This window comes from Balaenoptera acutorostrata, chromosome 16 (genome assembly GCF_949987535.1).
Source record: "Balaenoptera acutorostrata chromosome 16, mBalAcu1.1, whole genome shotgun sequence".
NCBI lineage: Eukaryota > Metazoa > Chordata > Mammalia > Artiodactyla > Balaenopteridae > Balaenoptera > Balaenoptera acutorostrata.
In genome coordinates, this window is record NC_080079.1 from 83,735,517 (window position 1) to 83,761,463 (window position 25,947).

At 38.4% G+C, this 25,947-nt stretch overlaps 1 protein-coding gene across 2 annotated transcripts; it reads left to right on the forward strand.

The window, feature by feature from the left end:
• The first annotated feature begins 10,208 nt into the window (after positions 1-10,208).
• On the forward strand, positions 10,209-24,806 carry CDK1 (cyclin dependent kinase 1). Of its 2 annotated transcripts, none has more exons than XM_007170833.2 (8): positions 10,209-10,311; positions 12,398-12,459; positions 14,801-14,957; positions 15,761-15,884; positions 18,280-18,450; positions 19,636-19,799; positions 19,910-20,051; positions 22,800-24,806. In XM_007170833.2, the coding sequence occupies exons 2-8, from the start codon at positions 12,423-12,425 to the stop codon at positions 22,896-22,898; spliced, it is 894 nt and encodes a 297-aa protein (XP_007170895.1). In that variant the 5' UTR covers positions 10,209-10,311; positions 12,398-12,422; the 3' UTR covers positions 22,899-24,806. The 2 variants fall into 2 exon arrangements, with proteins under 2 accessions (XP_007170895.1, XP_057387219.1); XM_057531236.1 differs by having other exon boundaries at positions 10,284-10,325.
• The last annotated feature ends 1,141 nt before the right edge of the window (positions 24,807-25,947 follow it).

Below are 25,947 nucleotides of genomic sequence, written 5' to 3' on the forward strand. Positions count from 1 at the left end.
GCTGGCTTCTTTGCATTCCTTTTCTTAAGCTGCTGTGGAAGGTAGTTATAAATCTTTTCAAATACTATATTTTACTCCAGAGATGTATTGATTGTAGACATATTCATTCTAGGTGTCTCAATTTAGTTTCTTCCTTTCCTCCATACCTTTCTTCCTTTTTTTTTTTTTTAAACAAGATAAGGTCATTGAAGAGGGTTATTGTGATGAGAAGTTTAATATATAGTGATCTTTGCACCGCGCAGCCTTGAAAAATGTAAGTTAAATGGCAATATCTTGAAATTGTAAGTAAAATGTTAGTTGCAGTACATTCCCTTTTAGTGTGTGGTCATTGTAAAAACACCATAAAACTAGTTGGATGGAAATGTGTTTAAATGACCACACATCCCATCACACTAAGAGAACAATTCTGTGTCTATTTCATTCTACAATAAATTCATGCTTTTATAAACTTGCAATCATAGTGTATGTGTTTGGGTGTGTGGTATTTGATTAAGGGGGGGAATATCATAATTCACCTATTTAACTATTTGCCTATTAGACTTCTAGGTTGGCTCTAAATTTTTGTTATTATAGAAAATGTTGTAATAAGCTTTTTCAAATATATGACTTTTATTCATTTAAAAAGTTTTACTTATGATAAAATAATGTTGGAGGAAATACTAAGTTTACAAAAAAAAAAAAGTATGGGTATTATAGCTCTTCAGTGCTATATTAGTTTCCAAAAGGATGTGTGTATGTGTATAAAATATGGCAATATATACAACATAGCAATATATATTTTAAGACATTATCTATAAATGAGTATATTAAAAATATGCTTCTTCCAACTTCAATTATCTAAGAGAACACACCAGAATTCACTTTTACCAATTTTCTTTTCTTCTTCTTTTCTCCTCTTCCTCTTTCTTCTTCTTCCTCTTCTTCTCCTTTTCCTTCTTTTTCCTTTACTATAATCAATAAAAGACTTGGTTGTAATATTTTTGGTTCACGTTTTTAAAAAAAGAGTTTCTTTTCAAGGTCATAATGAGATATTGGTTATTGTGAAGAGGCTAACTAAATACCAACTAGTTTTCTGGTCTTGCTAACCCAGCTATATCACCTTCTAAAAATTGGGTACCTTGAATTTACTAACTTGTCTAGAGCTACAACCTACTAAATGTACTTGTCATATTTTTCTTAGCCATGGAATGACTGAATTAAGCTTACAACCATTACAAAATATAGACAAGAAGAAAAACACTTGGCTTGTAACAGGTAGAGATGGTAACAGCTTCATCTACTTTACCAATTTGTCTCTACTACCCTCTAGTGGAACCATAGTCATAATATCCTTACAGCATTGCTTCCAGATTACACACACACACACACACACACACACACACACACACATACACACACAGATTTATAAATTTCAGCTTTACAGAGTTGGTCCCAGCCTTAGATATGATGAACTCCTGGAACGAGTTATCTTTTAACTGACATTCTTGTTCCTCTCTCTTCCCACACTAATCCTCTGTGAAAAATATTGCCAGATTAGTCTGTTTAAAGGGGAAATGTGATCCTATCACTCCCCTGCTCAAATGAATGAAAAAACCTTCAGTCCTTCCTTCCCTTTGAGCTGTTGGAAGTGCTGCTGGTAAACTTCCCCACAGTGACTTCCAAAAGTCTTCACAATGTAAATCCAGCTCTCCTTTCCCCTCTCCTATCCCTTTACCTCCTGTCACACCCCACCTTCCAGCCAAATCTCACTGCTGGGTGTTCTCCGTGCCTGCCCTACGATTTTCCTTTCTGCCTACCTTGCCACCCGTGCAGTCATCTCCACCCCACCAACTTTCCTTCTTTCATTTCTATTTGCCAGAATTGGGCTCATATTTCAAGACCTTGTTCAAATGTGCTTTTATTCAGCATCATCAAGCTCCCTTCACCAATTTCACGCAAGCTGGGTACCTCTGACGCTATGCCATCTATTGCATATGCTATGCCTGGATGTTCTCCGCAGGCGTCTCCCCTTCAGTTGCCATTTAAACTGACATCAGCTTTCCTTCCCAACCCAATGCAAGGGTCACGTCATTTAATGAAGCCTGATCTGCCTCCCCCAGTTTTGTTTTTTCCCAACTCTCCTGTGACCCCATAGCAATTTACTCAAGTCTCTGTTCCAGTATCTACCCCCAGAGCTAATTTTGTGAGAGATAGTGATCAATACAATCAAGGAAAATCCTATGTGTGAAGTCCTTACTGTGGGCGAGGCGTTGATCTAACTAGACATTTCATGGATTACCTCATTTCATGCTCAAAACTGGGTACTATTACTCTCATCATTTGAGTAAATGAGACACAGAGAATTGAAGTGACTTGCCCAAAGCCACAGAGAAGTTAAGGGAAGGAGTCAGGTTTTAAAAGGATTTGAGCCCAGGTGACCTTTGGACCCTGAGCTTTTTTTTTTTTAATAGAAGTATAGTTAATTTACAAAGTTGTGTTAGTTTCAAATGTACAACAAAGTGATTCAGTTATACATATACATATCTTTTATTTTTCAGATTCTTTTCCAGTATAGATTATTACAAGATATTGAGTATAGTTCCCTATGCTATACTGTAGGTCCTTGTTGCTTACCTATTTTGTATATAGTAGTCAGTATATGTTAAGCCCCAGCTCCTCATTTATTCCCCCACCACCACCCCTGCTATCCCTGTTGGTAACCATAAGTTTGTTTTCTATGCCTGTGAGTCTATTTCTGTCTTGTAAATAAGTTCATTTGTATCTTTTTTTAGATTCCACCTATGAGTGATATCATATGATAGTTGTCTTCATTTTACTTAGTATGTGAACTTCACATACTAAGTTGTCTTCACTTACTTAGTGTGATAATCTCTGGGTGCATCCATGTTGCTGCAAATGGCATTATTTTATTCTCTTTTTATGACTGAGTAATGTTCCACTGTATATATATTCCACATCTTCTCCAGCCATTCATCTATCGGTGGACATTTGGGTTGCCTCCGTGTCTTGCCTATTGTGAATAATACTGCTATGGACATTGGGACCCTGAGCTTTTAACTGTGATGGAACAGCCATTCCAGAAGGGCTCTTGGTCAGGACAGTGTCTCCTGAATGGCTTTCCTCCTACTTTTCATTTTGGATGTTTGGTTTGGGATCGGCTGTGAAAGAAATCAAAACTGTTTCCTGGGGTAGGAAAAAGTTTTTGTTTTGTCTTGTTGAATAAAACGCTCTACTTTCCTCTTTGAAATTTTTTCATTTTATATGTTTCCCCATCTGGAGTCTGAAGTTTGGGGGCTTGCATTTGATTCTTGTTTGTACGCCCATTATTTAAGCTAGTGCTTGGGACACAATAAGGCCTTCATAAAGTTATCAAATGTTATTGAAACAGTGAATATCTTTCTCTTTTTGCCTTATTCGAATGTAAATCACTTTACCTTGTACTCCCTCAGTACTAGGCTCAAAGTACCAGCCTAAGGAAAGTATTTAATTAATTAGCATAAAAGAAGTATAATCATTTGGTGCATTTTTCTTATCTCGACCCCTCCTGTCAAGCTCAATAAGAACAGATATCTAATCCATCTTTGTATCTTTAGTAGCCACCAAATAATTCCAGACAAACAGAAGAAACTCAAATATTTGGTGAGTGGAGCCGATAGAGTTTAATTTGCTGTCGTACTTCACTCTCACATCAGGTATAAACCGATGCACAGACAAGAGCCAGACAACTGATGTTCATGGGGAGGCCCTCGGGTTCTACAAGGCTCTGAAGTGCCTGTCTTGTTTTTTAAAGATAGAGTAAATAATGTTTACGTATCATTTTAGCAGTAAGAACGGGTAACTGTAACTTCGCTATTTGGAATCTGGCAATTATAGTAAGCATTTCACCTGAAGCAGAATATTTCATAATGTGAAATCCCAGCCCTGTATCATTCCAGATGACAGTTTATTGAGTTAAAATAGAACCTCATCTGTTTGACACCATTAGAAAATGGTCTTTTACATTAATTCCTTAACCGACTGATTAAAGATCTAATCATAATCCATTGCCCTGGTTTATTGAGGTGACTTTTCAAACATAACTATTTAAAGGATTACTTGTCACTATAAATTTTTAGTTCTGGCAGAAGGGCCTATCTTAGGCATAAGCAGTATTGTGAAATTTAAGGGACATTAGGAATTCATAAAACACCATCAAAGGTATCTCAGATATTCAGCTAAAACAACAGCCCTGATCATTTCTCTTGGCTCCAAATATGTATGAAATTGTCTGCCAATTTCAGAGTTAAATTCACCATGAATCTCATGAAACTTACATATCAGGATCCTGTCTTTGCACAGGCCCCTTCCAGGGCTCTGAGAGAGGTGTTCACATGGTCATGTCTTTGTAAAATGTATAAAATAAGATATTCTGAACACAGTTTGTTAAGGCTGCTGTTTCCACTTCAACTTCCAGGCAGTCACACTTCTCCACCTGTCCTGTGACACTGGCAGGACCGTGAACACTGTTGAGATTCAGCTCAGGAGACGTTGAATTAAGGATATATTTAGTTCAGGATGAGTGATATCTAACACTTCCAAGTTACTCCCAGCAGTCCTAATATAAGAAAAGCTTCCGGGGGCTTCCCTGGTGGCGCAGTGGTTGAGAGTCTGCCTGCCAATGCAGGGGACACGGGTTCGAGCCCTGGTCTGGGAAGATCCCACATGCCCCGGAGCAACTAGGCCCGTGAGCCACAACTACTGAGCCTGCGCGTCTGGAGCCTGTGCTCCGCAGCAAGAGAGGCCGCGATAGTGAGAGGCCCGTGCACCGCGATGAAGAGTGGCCCCCGCTCGCCGCAACTAGAGAAAGCCCTCGCACAGAAACAAAGACCCAACACAGCCAAAAATAAATAAATAAATAAATAAATAAATAAATAAATAAATAATCTAGAAGAAAAGAACATATATCCATGAAACAAAAAAAAAAAAAAAAGAAAAAGAAAAAAGAAAAGCTTCCGGGACAACTCCTTCCATCCATTCTGTTCACTCTCCAGGCATCTGGAAATGAAGATATAGGGCAAGAGATGTTACCTGAACTGGAAATAAGTGGGTAGTGGGTAATAGGGGCAAAGCTAATCTGTGGAAAATTCTTCCAGTTATCAGATGTGTAAAGTTATATCTACGTGTCCCATCAGTGCAAAGAGAAAACCTTACCAGACGACTCTCATTATCCTCAGTTCTGTTTCACTCCTTTATTTTCTTTTTAAATTTTATTTATTTTATTTATTTATTTTTGGCTGTGGTGGGTCTTCGTTTCTGTGCGAGGGCTTTCTCTAGTTGCGGCAAGCGGGGACCACTCTTCATCGCGGTGCGCGGGCCTCTCACCGTCGCGGCCTCTCTTGTTGCGGAGCACAGGCTCCAGACGCGCAGGCTCAGTAGTTGTGGCTCACGGGCCTAGTTGCTCCGCGGCATGTGGGATCTTCCCGGACCAGGGCTCGAACCCGTGTGCCTTGCATTGGCAGGCAGATTCTCAACCACTGCGCCACCAGGGAAACCCCTTTTATTTTCTTAAAGAGTTAAGAATAATGTTCAAGCGCAGAAATCTCTCTTAAGGATATGGTAGAAGCAATGAAAGAGAGAATTTTCCATACTGTAGTGTATCATTACCTCCACTAAAATGAACTTTTCTTGTATTAGGAACACACTCGTAACACAGCATGAATAATTATAAATGCATCAGACAATTTTGGGGATCTGGAATATTTAGAATCACGTAAATTAGAATCTTCCATAATTGCTGTGTTTGTAGGACATAAACTCAGAGTATTAGTACAAACACCTCATATGTGAAAGAAACTTGATTTAAAAATCCCCCAAAACAAAAAACAATGCCATTGAAAAATGGGCAGAGGACCTGAATAGACATCTTTCCAAAGAAGACCTGCAGATGGCCAACAGGCACATGAAAAGATGCTCAACATCACTAATCATCAGGGAAATGCAAATCAAAACCACAGTGAGGTATCAGAATGAATATTATCAAAATGACAACAAATAACACGTCTTGGTGAGGATGTGGAGAAAAGGGGACCCTCTGGCATGGTTGGTAGGAATGTAAATTGGGGCAGTTAACTAAGGAAAACATTTATGGAGGGTCCTCAAAAATTTAAAAATAGAACTACCATATGATTCAGCAATTCCACTTCTGGGTATGTTTCCAAAGAAAACAAAAACACTAATTCGAAAAAATATATGCACCCCTATGTTCATTGCAGCATTATTCAAAATAGCCAAGATATGGAAGCAACCTAAGTGCCCATCTTGAAATGAATGGATAAAGAAGATGTGGTATATGTGTACAATGGAATATTAGCCATAAAAACTAAAATCTTGCCATTTGCGACAACATGGATGGACCTAGAGGGTATTATGTTAAGTGAAATAAGTCAGACAGAGAAAGAAAAACACTGTACGATTTCAGTTATATGTAAAATCTAAAAAACAAATGAACACATATAACAAAGCAGAAAGAGTCATAAATACAGAGAACAAGCAGGTGGTTGCCAGAGGGGAGGGGGGTAGGAGGATGAGTGAAATAGGTGAGGGAAATTTTTAAAAATAAAAAATTAAAAAAAATAAAGTACCAAAATGTTAGCAGTGATCCCTCTGTCTGTCTTTTGTCGAGGAAATGAGGGTGGAGGCACGGATATCGTATGTGACACACTTTTTTTTTTAAATTTTATTTATTTTTTTATATAGCAGGTTCTTATTAGTTTTCCATTTTATACATATTAGTGTATAGATGTCAATCCCAATCTCCCAGTTCATCCCACCACCACCCGCCCCCCGCCCCCCGCCACTTTCCCCCCTCGGTGTCCGTACGTTTGTTCTCTGCATCTGTGTCTCTGTTTCTGCCCTGCAAACTGGTTCATCTGTACCATTTTTCTAGGTTCCACATATATGCGTTAATATACGATATTTATTTTTCTCTTTCTGACTTACTTCACTCTGTATGGTATGTGACACACTTTTATTATGGAATTGTTTGAAACATTTATAAAAAACCCCATTATTTTGTAATCAGAGAAATGTCTAACTGAGGAACAGCCATGAGAGTTCAGTGTTTTCAGTTGTGATTAAAAGGTCTTGAAACTATGTGTCTTGCTTTTTTCCACTGTTTTACTTTCTGAATTAATGTAAAGGAACAGTCTTTTCCTTTTGGATACGTTTTTTTTAGAAACTTCTATGAATTTTATCCAGTAGCAAAAGAGGACTTGGCAAGATTCATTCATGCATGCATTCCTTCATACATTCATCCATTTACTCTTTCATTCATTTTTGGACTAAGGTGACTAGCTTTTGAGTTTTGAACCATACACTCATATGGTTCAAAATTCAACAGCTACCAAAGCCTCCCTCCCACCTCTGTGCCCCAGGCACTATTCCACTCCACACAGGCGCATTGTTATTAATTTGTTGCATCTCCTTCCAGGGTGTTTTATGTATTTAAAAGCACGTTTCTCAAACTTTTTTATCTGAAAAAATACTTGTCTTAGCTCAGGCTGCCATAACAAAAGGCCATAGGTCGGGTGGGATAAACAGAAATTTATTTCACACAGTTCTGGAGGTTGGATCGAGGTGTTGGCATGGTCGTAATCTGGGGAGAGCTGTCTTCCTGGCTTGCAGATAGTGCCTCGTTCTAGCAGTGTCCCCCCACGGAGGAAATAGAGGGACCAAGCTCTTTGGTGTCTCTTCTTAGAAGAACACTAATCCCACAGTGAGGGCTCCACCCTCATGGTCTTATTGAAACCTAATTTCTTTCCCAAGGCACCATCTCTAAATAACATCACACTGAGCCAGAGGCTGCAACATATGGATGGGAGAGAAGGGGTAGTGGAGAGAAACATAATTCAGTTCACAGTAACACTTATATCTCAAAACAAAACAAAACAAAACAAAACTTAGGTGCAGTGCCAATGGATCTTTTTTTTTTCCCCCTTCTAAATGGAGGTTGCCAAAATATAAATATGTAACTTAGGGGAGCACATGCCTTTCCATCCTCTCCTCTTTAGTTTTTTTCCACGCCACTTCCAGAATTGGTCCAAAATATTGTGCCAAGGCTGTAGGTCTCCTGAGCAGCCCCTTAGAACAGTATTCAGGGCTCTTCAAGATTCTGACTCCAAATTCCCTTCCCTGTTTATCACATAAAGAGCCCTACACCCTCTGATGCAAGCACCCTGAATTACTTGGGCAGACTTCAGTGCTTTACTCATGCAACTTCCTCTGCGTGGAAGGCCCACGCCACAATTCCTTCTCCAGTGTTCCTTCAAACGTCACATCCTCTGCTTGAATTAGTAATTTCCTGCTCTGTGTTTTCATATCGGCTTATAGCAGAACGTACAACCTCAGTGCCAGAAACAAATTATAAGTAATGGTTGTGTTCTCCCACCCCCAACACCTAGAGCAGGAAAAGTATCTGACTTATTTTTTGTGACACTGAATAGAAGTTGGCCCAATGTACAATAAACTGTATTTGCTAAGATGATAGCCTGAATTTACAATAACCCTGAAACTTTAAAAAGAAAGACGACCAAAACAAAAAACAAACAAAAAAAGACAAGTCACACACACAAAAAAAGAGAGATAACGGAGCTAAATTTTTTTTTTGGCTTTGCCACGGGGCTTGCAGGACCTTAGTTCCCCGACCAGGAATTGAACCCAGGTCCACCATAGTGAAAGTGCAGAGTCCTAACCACTGGATCGCCAGGAAATTCCCCCTGAGATAAATTTAAATAAAAATCTAGCATCAGAGCTATGGAAGCCTGTGGTCTTCTTTATGTTGAATGTAAAATGTATGTAATGAATTACTAGCTGTTTTTAGATGATATAAATTGAATCCCTTGCTTAAGCCTCCCAGAGAGAAAGCTATATATATATTTATTTGTTAAAATTAGTTAAAAATAATATCCTAGACTAGCAGAGGAAAGTCTTCTCTAGAGCACTTCTCTGGGGCAGATTTTTATTTAAAATGTGAATTTGGGATTTTAAAAATAAGTTTTAAAAGTTATTAGGTTCAGGCCAAGATTTCCCAATCCCCTCCTTCTACCCTGAATCCCAAATGCTCTGCCTCTGTTACCGAGTAGCACAAAATTGCCAAGGCTGAGTGTTTGTGCCACATATACGGCCAGATGACAGATGCTGCTCCTTGTGTAACAAGGTATTAAACACTTAAATGCATGTGATATGCTAGTTCCATTGCTTATCCTAATCTGGGTCATCTAATATGTAATTGTAGCGGTCACGGTAATCAATCTTTGTTCTAGGTCCCTTAGAGTCAGTGCAAAGACTCTTATTATCCCCAGTTCTATTTTACTTTTTTATTTTCTTAAAGACTTCACAATGATGTTCAAGTGCAGTAATCTCTTTTTAGGATACAGTGGAGGGCAACGAAAGAATTTGGAGATACTGGATTATTTAAAGTGTAATTTAGATCTCTTTTTCTTCCCCCGCGGAAGTGCAAATTTTTGTGTTTTAAAGAACATTTCAAATTCTGATGTGAGAATATTTTAAAATTTTAAAAAAGAAAAATTTTGTTTTTAATTTTTAAATAAAATGTTAAATAGATTAAAAATTTAAATTAAAAAAGTGAGGTAAAAACATAGCACAGCCATATATATATGTGTGTGTAATGTAAGAAAAAGGTATCTAAGTCCTATATCTATATATATAGAAAAATTTTCTTTACATTATTGAGGACATCTTTCCTAGCTTTCTGTTATCTCCTTCTTAAGGTAACCGAAATGTGCTCTTTTGGCCCAGCCTGAGAATCATTAATTTAGAAAAACATAAATATACACTAGCTTTAAGTATTAGAAGTGAAAGTAATGGGATTTGGATTACATGTAGTATCGCTTTTGTGATGACCTATTTGAGCACAATAAATTTTAATTGTGCCAATATTGGGAGGGAAAACAAACAACCCAGAGCGAACAGCAGGTTTCTGATGACTAGAAACAGTAAGACGACGCTTTCTTGGAATGAAATACGGCGCTTGCGCTCAGACTCAGTGGGCGCCCGCCCTCCTGCTTTTTCTCCAGCCGCCGTTTCCTCCGCCTTTCGCGCTCTAGCCACCAGGGAAGCCCGGCCTAAGGGAAGCTGGGCCCTGATTGGCTCCTTTGAAAGTCTACGGGCTATCTGATTGGTGGATCCAGGACGCTTTAGCGCGGTGAGTTTGAAACTGCTCGCACTTCTCTTCAAAGCTGGCGCTTGGAAGTCAGGGTAGAGCGCCGCTGACGTGGTAGCCGCCGCTGCTTTCGCCGGGGGATAATAAGCCGGGTAGAGTTGCCGGGGTCAGGGTCATGCCTATGGGGCGTCGACTCGGCAGGGCCGGCGTCGACTCGCGGGCCTCGGAGGGGGAGTATTACGGAACCGGGTGATAATTAGGCGGCTGGGGTCTGCGTGCGGCCAGGCCGGGCCTTCACCTGGGGTCCGGGGCCTGGGCGTGGGAGCGACGCCGGCCGGCTCTAGCGGGAGGCTTGTGGGAGCCCAGCCCCGGCGGGGTTACTCCGGCAGGGCTGGGGTTGCCCTGGCCTTGGAGTTGCAGTCTGGGGTCACGCGGGTGGCTGAGGAGGCTTTCGGGTCCTGACTGAAGCCAAATCCGTGCCTTGGTTGGACGAGGCCGAGCGCTTGCGGAGTGCCAGGCTCGGCCCTCGGCCCTGCAGCTCCCGCCCGTCCGCGGTGCGTCCTGCCCTCGCCTCCGGGGGTGGAAAGCAAGACCGCACCTGGGCCAGGTACCCGCGGCCAGTTCCCAATCACAGGCTGTCCCGGAAAACCGATCGGATGAACTACCTTGTGGGCCTTCTCAGGCTTGCCTCTGTGCCCATGACCCTACTAGCCCTCCTAGAGCTTTTAAGAACACTTAGCCAAGGCATAGAACACTAGAGAACTTGAATTTTTTGTTGTTGTTGTCGTCGTCGTTTTTATTTTATGCTTTGTGGTGGTTACATTCTATGGAATTGGCAAAAAGTGGAAATCTAAGACATGCCGACAGTTAGAAACGTGTGTTTTAAAATCCTTTAATCAATTTTTATTTAATACTAAAGTTACCCGTGTGCACGTCTTGCTTTCTCTAAAGACCTGGAGGTCTCTGGGTGGATTAAGCCGCTGGTATTTCACATCCTGCCACGGGTAGCACAGGGGGCATTCAAACGGTATGCTGAGACCGTATCCTTTATTTAAAATAGTTACAACCAGGAAAGGGTGGAAGAGTAAGCTTTGGAATTGGGTTGGTTTTCAGTTATTTGTTTAAAGTGAGCTCAGCAATTTCATCGTGCTTTAGGCGTATTACATCTGGATATTGAAGAAAAGAGAATTATCCTAATCGTCCACTGTCATTTGTAAAATTAAAGCATTTTTAAGATGGCCGGGGTAGTGCAACTTTGTTCATTTAAAAAGATTTATCTCTACTTATTTCTGGAATGCTTTTGAAGAAGAATGTGAGAAATATAACTTAAGGGTCAATATAACTTCTGGCTCAGTGACCTTTATACATGGTTTCATCGGTGATGTATTGTAAAATGATGCTTTGGGCTGCTGCAGCTATTGTTTCATTGCAAACTTACCAGCCAAGACTTAGCAGGAAGTCTTGAGTATCTGGTTGTCATTTCAGCTCTTTTTTTTTTTTTTTTTTTTAACCATTCTTTGTGATTCAAGTATATGGTTTTTCACTTTGTTCTTGACATTTGTGTGGGGTATAATTAGATTTTATGTGTGGAATTGCACTTTTTCTTTTAGAGTGCTTAGTGATCTTTCCTACCTTACAAAAAGTACCTTGAAACTTTTTGTCATGTTTGTGTTACGTGACTGCTGACAACAGGAGAAAGATTAAAACTGTCACTAGAGCAAGTTGAAACATGTATACTTTCGCTAATGCGTGAGCAGTGTGACCACATTTTAGCTCCTTACTCATGTCTTTAAAAAAAAAATTTTTTTTTAAATTATCTTCATAAAAATATAAAGCCGTACAAATTCAGTCAAATAACCTTGTTAAAATATTTGGGTATAACTCTGGCACACACTGGCGTTCCTTAGAAGTGTTACATAAAAAGAACATCTGGGATTTGTTTGGGAAGAATAGGTAAATCCATGTGTGAATTTGAGGGTTAATTTGGAAGAGGCTAAATGTTACACTGGTATAGGATATACAAATATTTCCAATGTTTCAGAAGCTAAGAAGGGTGGGAGAGTCTTTGAGTTCTTTCCCTTCTAACTATTGTTTTAATATAATAGCTAATATTCATGGAAAATTAATACTGCACTAGGCACTGTGGGAAATGCTTTACTTATAGTATCTCATTAATAACGTAAAAGCACGCTTTGAGTTAGTGACACGTAATCAAATCAGCTTTTCCTCTCATTTTAGGATCTTCCATACCCATTGATTAACTATGGAAGACTATACCAAAATAGAGAAAATTGGAGAAGGTGAGTGGTTTTAATAATATAAAAGGATTTTTAAAAAATGATTTAATGACGCTGTAACATCCTTGACATGAAGACATGTAAATATTCATTAAAATCCAATCTTTGGGACTTCCCTGGTGGCACAGTGGTTGACAATCTGCCTGCCAATGCAGGGGACACGGGTTCGAGCCCTGGTCCGGGACGATCCCACATACCGCGGAGCAACTAAGCCCGTGAGCCACAACTACTGAGCCTGCGCTCTAGAGCCGGCGAGCCACAACTACTGAAGCCTGTGCGCCTAGAGCCCGTGCTCTGCAACAAGAGAAGCCACCGCAATGAGAAGCCCACGCAGTGCAACGAAGAGTAGCCCCTGCTCGCTCCAACTAGAGAGAAAGCCTGTGCGCAGCAACGAAGACCCAACGCAGCCAAAAATAAAAAAATTAATTAACTAATTAATTTTTAAAAATCCAGTCTTTCAGGTACATGTAACAGTATATTAGTGCATTAATACATATGTTCTCTACATAATAAAACACAAAAATGTTCACATTTCAAGAGAATTGAAATTATTCTGACATGTCTCCCCAACAGCCCCCTTCCAATAATCTTACATCCTTCTAATACTAAATGCTTAAAGCAATATTTGTATTTTGAAAACACTATTGATATCTTGTAGGTGTGTTGGGAAGGGTGTTAGGGCAGTGGAATTATGTGCTTTACTTCTAAATACTTCTGCATATATACTCTGAAGTTCTAGTCAGGGTCATGCATTTCATTTGGTGGTTAAATGTCTCCTTAATGTCTTCTGATTTAGAATTGTCCCCCTGACTTTTCCCCTTTGACATTGAGCTTTTGACAGCCCAATTCATTTCTTAAATATATCCAGACTTATTTCAATTATTATAAAGTTGTTCTCTGGTTTCTTCTGAATAACAAAAATCTGAGTGTTGTTACATTAGTCTTGGAACTCCTTCCTGCCTTAAGGAAATGTCTTTTTAGATTGTAGAGAACATAGCTATATCCATGATGTGGAACCTTAGCTGGCATTTAGTAGGCACTCTGTAAACATTTGTTGATCAAAGGTTTTTCTCTTTACCGTTCACTCTCCATAACTTGTCCATACCGAACATTTTAGAATTTTATAATGCCTAGTTCATTTCAGAGCGCATACCTTGTATGTCACAAATAATTTTTGGTAATTAACCAGTGGAATCACTGTGCTCTGTTTAACTAGAGCTCTATTCCAGTAGTTCATTGAGAAGTGATATGGTTCAAAAAGAGTCAGAAGAGAGACATAGAGCACTTGTGATGTCTAAAACTCAATTCAGTACATATCAAGGAACTTAACTGGTGGCACAGTGGTTAAGACTCTGCGCTCCCAATGCGGGGGGCCCGGGTTCGATCCCTGGTCAGGGAACTAGATCACACATGCATGCCTCAACTGAGAGTTTTCAAGCCACAACTAAGGAGCCCGCGTGCCGCAACTCAGGAAACAGCAAGCTAAAACTAAGACCCAGCGCAACCAAATAAATAAATAAATATTTTTTTTAAATGCATATCTAGTGTTTGCTGTAAGTTAATCAGTGGTTGTTATGAGTAAATTTTAGGACCAGGTGAATGTTGTACACTTGAGGGAGAGGTAAGCATACTTAAAAAAAAAGTTCTGAATTTACCATTAACAGTTTCTTTGACTATATTATGCAAATGACTGGCCTTCCTGAGTGGGATCCACTCCAGGATCCCTGTCAATGTCAATATTGACATTGTTGCTCATTATCTGAAGCCCATATATCAGAATCAGTGTCCTCAACTTCCAAATGGACGTGAGGCTTTCTCCTATATAGTAGATGATATGAGCTTGAATAGATCAAATATTTAATAAAATATTTTATCCTCATTCTTTTCTAGTTGAGGATTGTTGACTATATATTTGAAGTGTATGAAGCACTCTATATGAAGTTTTCTGAAAGTGTCACAGTGACTCCTGTTAGTAATATTTCCTGAGCCCAAATCTTTACACTGTATTTTATGCCTACCTTGTTGCCAGGTAGGATATTTGACAGGAGATACATTCCAATCTGCAAACGATCCTTCTTCTCTAAAATGTGCTGGAAAATTACTGGTAATTTAAATGTATGGGAAACCTGTGATGACTATATGAATTCTCTAAACTACAGCCATAATAGGTTTTAGTTACCTTCAGTGTTGTTTTGGAAGTGATGAGGGTATAATTATGACTAAGATGCTTCCTATCTGGCCACAGCAGATATTTCTATCATGTGACACCTTATGGGATTCAGTCATTTTTAAAATCTTTTAGTTTGTGGAGGTTGTCACATAGCAGACACTTTGTCTATTTCAGGTACCTATGGAGTTGTGTATAAGGGTAGACACAAAACTACAGGTCAAGTGGTAGCCATGAAGAAAATCAGACTAGAAAGTGAAGAGGAAGGAGTTCCTAGCACTGCAATTCGGGAAATATCTCTATTAAAAGAACTTCGTCATCCAAATATAGTCAGGTATGGTGTAATATCTGAATCTGAATCATTTTCCGCATACTATTTCAAATGTGAATTTCATTGTGGAAACTTTTATATTTGCTTAATTTCTGGTCTAACCTTGCTGAGCTGACTAGAACCTTACTATTTTTGTTCATTGAGAATGCTGGGCATAGAAAAAAAGAGGCTGGTAAAGCAGGAACAGAGTTAGAGGAGCTTGGTGATAAAGATTAGTAGTGGGGGCTGGAAAATCAGGGTAAACTGGTCAAGGGAGAAAAGGAAGTCCTTTTCACAGAGCTTTGACACTGCTCCCACTCTGAGAGCTCTGATGCTTAAAGACTCCTTAATCAGAGACCTGAGACAGTTAGATAGGTCAGATGAAGATAAAGCTTTCCTTTCTAAGTATTTGGGCTGGCATCTTTCCAAATTAGGATTTAACTGCATTTTTCTGGGGCGAGAGATAGTGAGCAACTAGTAAGGTCAGATACTGCTCTAAGGTTTGTTTCTATTATTTACCTCAATGGAAAGACAAGCTCTGAGCAGCAAGCAGTCAACCTAGAAACGTTCTTCTGGAGTAGAAGCCGCTTGCCACTTAGCGCCTAATATAATATGACTTAATTTTCAATTGCTGCCCTGAGGTTCCTTTCTCAAATTCTAGTTTAGTGCTACGATTTTCACCACTAGGGAAGCTACCCCCTCTTCTTTCCCAAAGCAGTGTAGTAAGATTTCTTATGGCCCTGCTTTATGTAACAGCAACTGTGAAATTTGTGAGAGGTCAAAAATGTTAGAGTTTTAAATTTTCATATAATTATTTTATTCTTCAGTCTTCAAGATGTGCTTATGCAGGATTCCAGGTTATATCTCATCTTTGAATTCCTTTCCATGGATCTCAAGAAATACTTGGATTCTATCCCTCCTGGTCAGTTCATGGATCCTTCACTTGTTAAGGTAAGAATCTTGCCTAATTTTATTAGTATTTTTCCACTGTGAATGTAAAGTGTAATTATCCTTACACCATCTCTACCAAACCTCTCCTCAGAGGTAGGCATTCTTTTTTTTTTTTTTTTTTTTTTTAATATCTTTACTGGAGTATAATTGCTTTACATTGCTGTGTTAGTTTCTGCTGTATAACAAAGTGAATCAGCTATACATATACATATATCCCCATATCCCCTCCCTCTTGCGTCTCCCTCCCACTCTCCCTATCTTACCCTTCTAGGTGGTCACAAAGCACGGAACTGATCTCCCTGTGTAGCCATTGTTTTATTAGTAATCTTAGAGATACTCATATGTCAACTTTGTATGTGTATATACATATACTGTTTTTATTAAAATGGGATTATGTATATATATATATATATGCATTACTTTCCATTTTTCTATGTAAAACGTTCGACCATAGGTCTACCTGTCTTTCTAATTTTTTTTTTTTTTTTTTTTACTCAGAAACATTATTTATTTTTGACATCCATCTATATCTTAACGTAACTGTAATGAGTATTCCTTGTAATATCACCTCGTAGGGAAATCCCCACTATGATTTTTCCTTCAATTCCATTTGTTCAAGATGTCTTCCTAATTTTTGATACAGTTATGTAAACCAGTTCCACACTGGTGGACCTTGAAATTGTTTTCCAGCTTGGTGATTCATGCCCTTATGATCAGTGCTGCAGTGAATATCTTTATATCTTCGTATACATCTTTATAGGATGGATTCTCACAGGTGGAATCCATGGGTTGAAGATGTTTATTTACACTTAAAATCTTGATAGAGAGTGCCATTTGCCCTCTAAAAAATTAGAGCAATTTACTCTTAAACATCATGGTGTGTATTTTCTTTTAATACCTCACTGTCGAAACTTGTTTTTATCAATCTTTTTGATAATAATCTATTATGTGAAAAAGACTAATATCATTTTACATGTCATTTAACATTTTTTCATTTCTTAGACATTTTATAAACAGCCTATACATATTCTTCACTGATGATTCTTTTTTTTTTTAATTATTATTTGTTTCTTTATTTTTATTTATTTATTTGGCTGCGTTGGGTCTTCGTTTCTGTGCAAGGGCTTCCTCTAGTTGCGGCAAGCGGGGACCACTCTTCATTGCGGTGCGTGGGCCTCTCACTATCGTGGCCTCTCTTGTTGCGGAGCACAGGCTCCAGACGCGCAGGCTCAGTAACTGTGGCTCACGGGCCCAGCCGCTCCGCGGCATGTGGTATCCTCCCAGACCAGGGCTCGAACCCGTGTCCCCTGCACTAGCAGGCAGATCCTCAACCACTGTGCCACCAGGGAAGCCCCTTCACTGATGATTCTGTTAGGATATTTTTTCACTGGTTTCTAAGAGCCTCTTATCTGTAACATGTTGATAATAGTTCTTTTATTCCTTTTTTTTGTCTTTTGATTTGTTAATGGAGTACACCGTTAGTAATTTTTATAATTTAACAATCTTGTGCATGACTTTTGGACTTTGAGATTTTTTATGTCTTATTGAAGTCTTCCTCACTCAAAGATCACATGTATTAGAACAATACATGACAATGTTTCTAGTAGTTCTAGTAGATAACCCCCACCCCCTACTTTTGTCTTAAATTCTAGATAGATCAAAGGTTTATTTTGGTGTAAGAACGAGGGTTCTTAATTTTTTTCCAAATGGCTAGCCAGTTGTTCCAACTGATTGATTTTATGTATTTTATAATTTTGAACTTTATAAGTCAATACTGTAACTATGTATATTTTCTATTTCTGTAATACCCATGTTGCTTCAAACGCCAATTACATTGTCTTGGCAACAAGTATCTTATTAAAACACTTCTCTGAACTTACCAAACAGCATTTTGCGATAATTGTATCTCTTTAAATACACAGTCATAATATTCTCTTTGTTGTTTCTTTTGGAGTCTGTGACCAATGTCTCCAAAGAGGAAATGAATATGTAAAGATAAAAGACTGAAATGGAAAAGACTAACCTTATTCAAGGTAGAAATAGAGTTGCTATAATTATATAAAACAAAAGTTTAAGAAAATTTCTGTATAGAAAACTAACTTATGACTTAAGAATTAGGGACCAAAATAAGTAAAAGAAGAATAAGTGAGTTCATAAAGATGTGCCCATAAGGTGAATATCTTTGTCATAGGTATACAAACATGATACCTTATGTAAATGGGCTTCCCATCCCCAAATACTTCCTGTTAGTCTCAAATGGCCTGAGAACTTTTTGGTAAATTGTTTATTTCTCCGCATTATAATCTCTTATGTCTTTGAAAGAAAGCCACCAAGATTATTTATAAAATCGTTAAATGGTATGGTTAAGTTTCTAACTTATGGTTCCTTCTTCCAGAGTTATTTGTACCAAATCCTACAAGGGATTGTGTTTTGTCACTCTAGAAGAGTTCTACACAGAGACTTAAAACCTCAAAATCTATTGATTGATGATAAAGGAACAATTAAACTGGCAGATTTTGGCCTTGCCAGAGCTTTTGGAATACCTATTAGAGTATATACACATGAGGTATGGTTTTTGGTGCTTTTGTTAAGTGTGATTGCTGGATTGTTTTCTATATTCTTTAAGTCAAGAAAGAAATACTCAATCAGAAAGATTTCCACTCTGTGCCAGTATCGGTTTATTGCCTCTCTGCTCCAAAATCATCCTTCATTGCCTGCTATGTGAAAATGTATCTGGAACCTTTTGAGTATTTTTCTTTTGCCAGTTGCTGTGATGTTACTCTTTGACAGTAGAGGGTGCTGGAGAGGCATTACAGGAAGGAGTCATTATTCTTACTAGTCAATCTCTGACTCTTCCAATCCTCTGTTGTAGTTACTAATCCTTTACAGTAAACTTTCCCCATTCAAATTACCATGAGATTTCTGTCTCTTGATTGGATCCTCTCTTGAAACAATAAGATTGGTTAAAAGACAGGTTTTGTTGCTTAAGTGCTACTATTTCAGATGCATTTAGAAGCTTCTAAATATAACCAAGTTTTGTCTGTGTTATATTGATGACTTGGCATTTTGTTTGCTATTTCTGGAGGGAAAGGGAATGTTGACTCACATAGTTAAGGATTATTGGGAAACCTTGTCTTCCATGGAGTTGTCTACCCTTCTGCCCAAAGACTTCCTCCAGATCAAAACTTAATGACAGTGCTGATCTGGTCAGATGTCTTGGCTTCCTTTAATTATCTCTTTTTATCATTTTTCCCATGGCTCTATAAATAAAGATTATTTGGTTTCCATTGGCTTAAACATATGCCACTGACTTCCAGTGTGATAAATTAGATATGCTAAAGTAGTAGATTGGTGCTAGACCACTAATAAACTGTTGTTTGACTTAGTTGTGATTTCAGCATGTAATCGGTACATGCACTTGTACAGTGTCAACCCCAAATCCATTATCATTGGGCTTTTTTTTTTTTTTTTTTTAAGTGAAGGCTATCTTGACTATTTTGATCCTCGCATTTTAATGATTTGAAAAGACTTGGTGTGCTTTTTTCTTTTCTCCCCTAATGAATATAGCTTAGAAATACTTCATTATTTATCTAACATTTAGTATTGTGAATAGTTAATTGACTTTTAAACACTATTATCAGAGGCAATCAAGCAGCATTCTGAAGGACAGTCCTAATGAAATAGAAATGTTTACATTTAGGTAATTTAACATGCCACATTTATTCCAAGTAAGATATTTTCTTCGTAATAGGTAGTAACACTCTGGTATAGATCTCCAGAAGTATTGCTGGGGTCAGCTCGCTACTCAACTCCAGTTGACATTTGGAGTATAGGTACCATATTTGCTGAATTAGCAACTAAGAAACCACTTTTCCATGGGGATTCAGAAATTGATCAACTCTTCAGAATTTTCAGGTATTTTTGTTTTATACTTGAGCTATTAAGAACTTTTAAATTAACATGTATATAGCAAGAGTTATGTTTATACTTTAACCATAAGTTTTTGTTTTGCTGTGGCTTTTTAGAGCTTTGGGTACTCCCAATAATGAAGTGTGGCCAGAAGTGGAATCTTTACAGGACTATAAGAATACATTTCCCAAGTGGAAACCAGGAAGCTTAGCATCCCATGTCAAAAACTTGGATGAGAATGGCTTGGATCTGCTCTCAGTAAGGAATGCCCTTTATATTGACTTTAACACTGTGCATGATTCTGAATGTACTTAATTCTTTCTTTCATGTAGGAAATAGGAAGAAAACCACCGTATACTGAGCCAGGCACATAACTATCATGTCTGTTATGTTTATTGCCGAAGCAAGCACATTACTAGCTCCATTGTAGATACGCAAAACACTAGTGGTTTTGAGAGGAGGATTTGGCATTTGTTCACTTTTTTTTAAATATAAATTTATTTATTTTTTTGGCTGCATTTGGTCTTCGTTGCTGCGCGTGGGCTTTCTTTAGTTGCGGCGAGTGGGGGCTACTCTTTGTTGCGGTGCGCGGGCTTCTCATTGCGGTGGCTTCTCTTGTTGCAGAGCACGGGCCCTAGGCGCACGGGCTTCAGTAGTTGTGGCTCGCAAGCTCTAGAGCTCAGGCTCAGTAGTTGTGGCGCACGGGCTTAGTTGCTCCGCGGCATGTGGGATCTTCCCAGACCAGGGCTCGAACCCGTGTCTTCTGCATTGGCAGGCGGATTCTTAACCACTGCGCCACCAGGGAAGCCCTTGTTCACTTGTTTTTAATCTGATAGGCAGCTGTAGATACTCTGAAGGGGAGGATGAGGTTAATAAACCTTTAAGTTGCGGACTTGGAGTGGCCTTCCTCTCCAGCTTTTTTGTCTCAGTATTTACTGCTTTTTAGTTTAGACACAGTCGTTTTAGTTTTTAAAGTCTTTACTGCATGAATTCCCATTTCTCACTTTGCCTCGTTTCCACATCAGACCGGTTAGCAGAAGGACGAATGTAGTTCTTAAAACCTTTCCCGTCTGTAACGTTGCTGTTCCCAATTAAACAGTTGTGTTCTTTAAAAACAAGACAAAAAAAAAATTTGTTAGGATAAAAAATTGTCCTAGACCTGCCTCAGGAAATTTGTTTTAGAACAGTATTTAAATACTGAGATTTTCTTTTCTTTTCTTTTTAAATTTATTTTTTAATTTATTTTTATTTATTATTTGGCTACATTGGGTCTTCGTTGCTGCACGCGGGCTTTCTCTAGTTGCGGTGAGCGGGAGCTACTTTTCATTGCGGTGCACGGGCTTCTCATTGTCATGGCTTCTGTTGTTGCAGAGCATGGGCTGTAGGCGCATGGGCTTCAGTAGCTGTGGCGCGCAGGCTCAGTAGTTGTGGCTCGCAGGCTCTAGAGCGCAGGCTCAGTAGTTGTGGGGCACGGGCTTAGTTGCTCCACGGCATGTGGGATCTTCCCGGACCAGGGATCGAACCTGTGTCCCCTGCATTGGCAGGCAGATTCTTAGCCACTGCACCACCAGGGAAGTCCAATACTGGGATTTTAGAAGGGACTAGTTTTTATGAATCTCAGGTACTGTGATTGCACACAAAAAAAAGATTTTGACAGGTTACTAAACAAAGGAAAAAATCTACTGGTATATCATCATACACATGTTCTAACTGATCTTTGAGCCCCTTCACAATTTATAAATCATGCCACCAAATTCAGCTTAGAGTTCCCAAATGCTTACAAGTGCAGTCCAAGATCCTTTACTGCCACTCAGATATTTTGCACATTAATATTGATGGTAAGATGTAAAAGGCCTTCTATATTCCTGGCCCAGTCTGTCTTTTTAACTTCCATGACTCTTGAACATGAAGAATTTCACTTTAGTTAACGAAATGAAAATCGTACTGTCAATCACGGTTCCTTAGTGAGCCAGTGTTGACATCTTGGACTGGCTCCTTCTTTGCTGCTGGAGGCTGTCCTGTACATCGTAAGCTATTTAGCAGCACCCCAGCCCTCTGTCCCATAGGTGCCATTAACACATGCCCCCCAGTTGTGACAACCCCAGATGTCTCCACACATTGCCAGATGTCCCCTGAGGGGCAAAGTCTCACCAAGTTGACAGTCACTGCCGTAAATCATAAGTCGGTCTTGGTTTCAAGTTTCAGCTTTATCACTCTTAAACTCTATGAACTTGGGCAGGTTCCATAACCTCTTTGAGCCTCAAAGTTCTTATTTGTAAAGTGGGACTAATTCCTACCTTTTTTTGTGAGGATTAAGTAACATGAAACGTACAAAGCACTTAATAGAGTGCTAGCTATATAATAAGAGCTGAAATGGTAACTAGATAGTAAAAGTATCTCTGGGTCTGCTTATTGATTTAGTTTTCTTTAAGATTAATAATATTTCGTTAAGATAAATTTTAACTTTATTCGGCCTTTTCTGTTAATGTGTAAATAAACTTCAATACTAGGTTGTCTGACCATAATTCATTGAGTGACTCATTTAAACTATGTTTATAACACATTGCAGTCTGGTTTTGTTTTTATTTGGAACTTGCTGGAAACTACATTAGACACCTCTATAGTTAATTGCCACCACTTCAGGAATGCTGTAAATAACTCAGAGGGCCATTTAATTCTCAAAGTAAATATAATTAACTAGATAATCTTTCTTAAATTTATGCCTTGGTTTTAAAGCTATCTGAATGCTTGTGTCTTAAACCATAATTTATAGCAAAAAGGGGTTATCAAGATATCTATGATTTAAGGAATAGATTATGTAGAGCTAGGGGGTGAAGTAGGACATTTATGTGTTTTGGTATTAAACTGACAGAAATGTTCATTTAGTAGTTTTTCATTAAAATTATTAGCTTATGGCTTATTGGTAGAAAAGTAAGGCTTTTTGGAGATTTTTTTAAATGGTTTATTTCTTAAATAACCTTTTAAAAAATCTTTTTCCTCCCACAGAAAATGTTAGTCTATGATCCTGCCAAACGAATTTCTGGCAAAGTGGCACTGAATCATCCATACTTTAATGATTTGGACAATCAAATTAAGAAGATGTAGCTTTCTGACAGAGTTTCCATGTGTTGTGTCGAGAACAGATAGCTGTATTTTTACTGTTAACTGTTTTTGTCTTATGTATTTTTCTTTTCTTTGTTGTAAAACTTAAGCTGTGCCTCATCTTCTGATTTCAAAAGTGTAACTTAAAAATGTAAATACTGTTCTATATGAATTTAAATATAATAATTCTGTATATGTTTGTAGATCCCACCGTAACAACTATTTGTTACTATAATAAAACTATATAAATCTAGTATTGATGTCAGGAATTGGGAAAAATTTGAGTTAGCTTAAATCATCTAAAATCCTACAGCAGTCTGCTTTTCCTGTAGTTGGAAATACTAAACTTTAGGAAAGTGTGCCTGGTTGAAAATTCATAATGCTTTGAAGTATTTTTATGTTCTGAATGTTTAAATTTTCTTGTCAGTTTCTTGCCATGTGATAATTCTACAACCTGCTTAAAGATGAATATTTTTCTACTGGTATTTCAATTCGTGACCTAAATGTTTAGGCATTCAGATGAGAAAACTATCCAGATTTGAGAACTGATGCTTAAATTTAGAGAGGTTTTTAGTAAACTTATAAAACTAACATTAGCGTATGCCAAAGTTTGCTAAGTTTTACAGTCAGAGATTAAGGGCTGTCCACAGCAGGGGAGAACAGTTTAGAAAATTTATGAGCTATCCTATTTTTAGGTAGGTTATGAAAGTTATTTGTCTGAGTGAATTCTTGTGCCTTGGTCAGAGGTAATAACTATACAAGGAGTTGCTTATCTTGGCTTTCAAGCCTGACTTTAAAACTCGGTTTGTAAATTTTGACATAGTTTAGTTTATTAGCAGCCTTCTTAGAAGGTTCTAATGTAAAATTATTTAGCTAAAATCACTAGCTTTGGGAATTGTTTAATTAATAATGCTGCTCATTGTGATTTTTACCTGTAAGCAGGCTAATTTATTTGTTATAGCCAAGAGAAATGTCTCTAAAGATAGTTTTATCATTTTTAGTGTACATCTATCCATTGTCTGCCCATATACTCTATTTTTCCTCCTGGTTACTTATGGCTAGAATGGGCATTCTTGTGTGACTGATCCAGTTGACTGAATATGTAATGGGTGATCTGCCTAATCTTGTTGTCTTAGAATTTTTGCACTTGAGGAGAAAGGATAGGTCACTTTCTTTGGTGACAGGGCTTATAAGGTGAGAGGTTTGGTGGCCTTGTTCTAGGTCCTTTGGCGGAAGCCAGCCTGCAGTAAGGGAATGCAGAGCTTGGAAGTCATTTGAGGTCATACTGTGGAGAGATTTCATGGCTTGAATTTGTTAAATGAAAGGTCACACCAAAGATTTAATTGAGATGGTGAAGTGGTGTATCTACAGAATTGTGTTCTCTTACCTGTGAAGTGAAGTATTGAAGTGAGTCTACTTTTCAAATTGTGCATTGCAGCCCTTTAGCGCTTCAGGATCAGCATTAATCAATGATACCCTTCCCCCCGCCCTCCCCCCCGAAATTATCGGTGTGTCTTATATAATTATTTCTTGGTATTTTTGTTTCAATAATATATAGATGCACTGGCGTCAGCAATGTCTGGGGCCTTGTGGACTTGGTAGCAGCAGCACGCATCCTCACTGGTATTGTTCCTTGCCGTCTAATTGTTTGAAAAGTCAGTAATTCATCAACTGAGAACCTACTTAGTGGACCAGGGAAATGAGACGGTAGAACACTGCCAACAGTTGCTGTAATGAGTGACCTCCTTTCCGTCCTGCTCCAGCTATCTGAGTAGTCCCGTGTAAAGTGTTTACGGCAGCTTCAGTGACTGCGTGAAGAGCTACTGAATTGGGTCCTCATCTCATGCATATTTTTACATTGGCTTGTGTTGTGGTGCTCCTGATTCATTTTAAAGTGGATCTTTTCCCTGAGCCAATAGTTCTTCTATTTGTTGTGTGCTAGAAACACCTGAGACTAATTCTGGTCCTACCCTGAACAATTCTGAAATTGAAAATTTGTCTCTTTTCAAAATTTCCCCAAGGTGATTCTGATGTAGCCAGTTACCACCAGTTGGTGGTGAGTTTAACAACTTTGGACCAACATTTAGTTTTAGTTGTCTTAAAACTTCATGTCATCTTGCATTACCTTTAACTTGTTCTATTTCTGTTTCAGGCTGTACTCTTTAGTGAGGGGAGAGGGTTGTATATTTCATCACCAATAGAAGACTTCCACATACTGTGACAATTTCTCTATCTTCTCATTGTCCGTAAGCTTTAGAGAAGGGTTTTTTGTTGTTGTTGCTGTTAAAGTTAAAATATATAGGCAGTAATGGTGCAAAGAAGTTAATACGTAATTTGTAGTAAAATCTTACTAATTTATATGTGGACATGGCATATGTGAATTAAATGTTTGAAAAAAAATGATAGTGTTTTAGAGTTAATAAAAGGTCTTTTGGGGACTTGGATTAACATACTAAAATAATTTTTAATTAGTAAAAAATAATTTTTAAAGTACTTAAGGAGACTTGAAAGTTCTACTAGGTGGAATACACTTCCACTTTAGTGCCTTTAGCAAACTGTAGTTCATAATAGGTCAACTTCGGTTCCACCCCTTCTAAATCGTTGCCATATTCAAACTGAAGTCACTGAGGTTCCATAGGACCCTAGGATCATTTTGCATTTTGTGGACAGAGTAGAGACAATTAGAGATGTTTGTGGGCTATGGAGTTAAGAGAGTAGTGGACATTGTTTAAATAAGTCTGGGACAAGATGGATAGAGTATTGAATGATTAAAGGGAAAGCGAGGGATGGAGGGATAAAGGGTGAAAGTCCCTGAAGAGGGAGGTACTTCGGACCTAAAAATAGCATCTAGTAGAAGGCTCAGGTGGGATATTAATGGTACTGACAGGGATTGTAACTTTAGACCCTTTGGAGAAAGGAGTGAAGTATTTGGAAGCAAGACTAGACGTTTTTAGTCCCATGCTGTCATGTAAATATCAAGTTTCCTAAGATGCCTTAAAAGCTTCAGAAGAGATGCATTGAGAGTCATAGACTTGTTGAGGAGGAAAAAAGG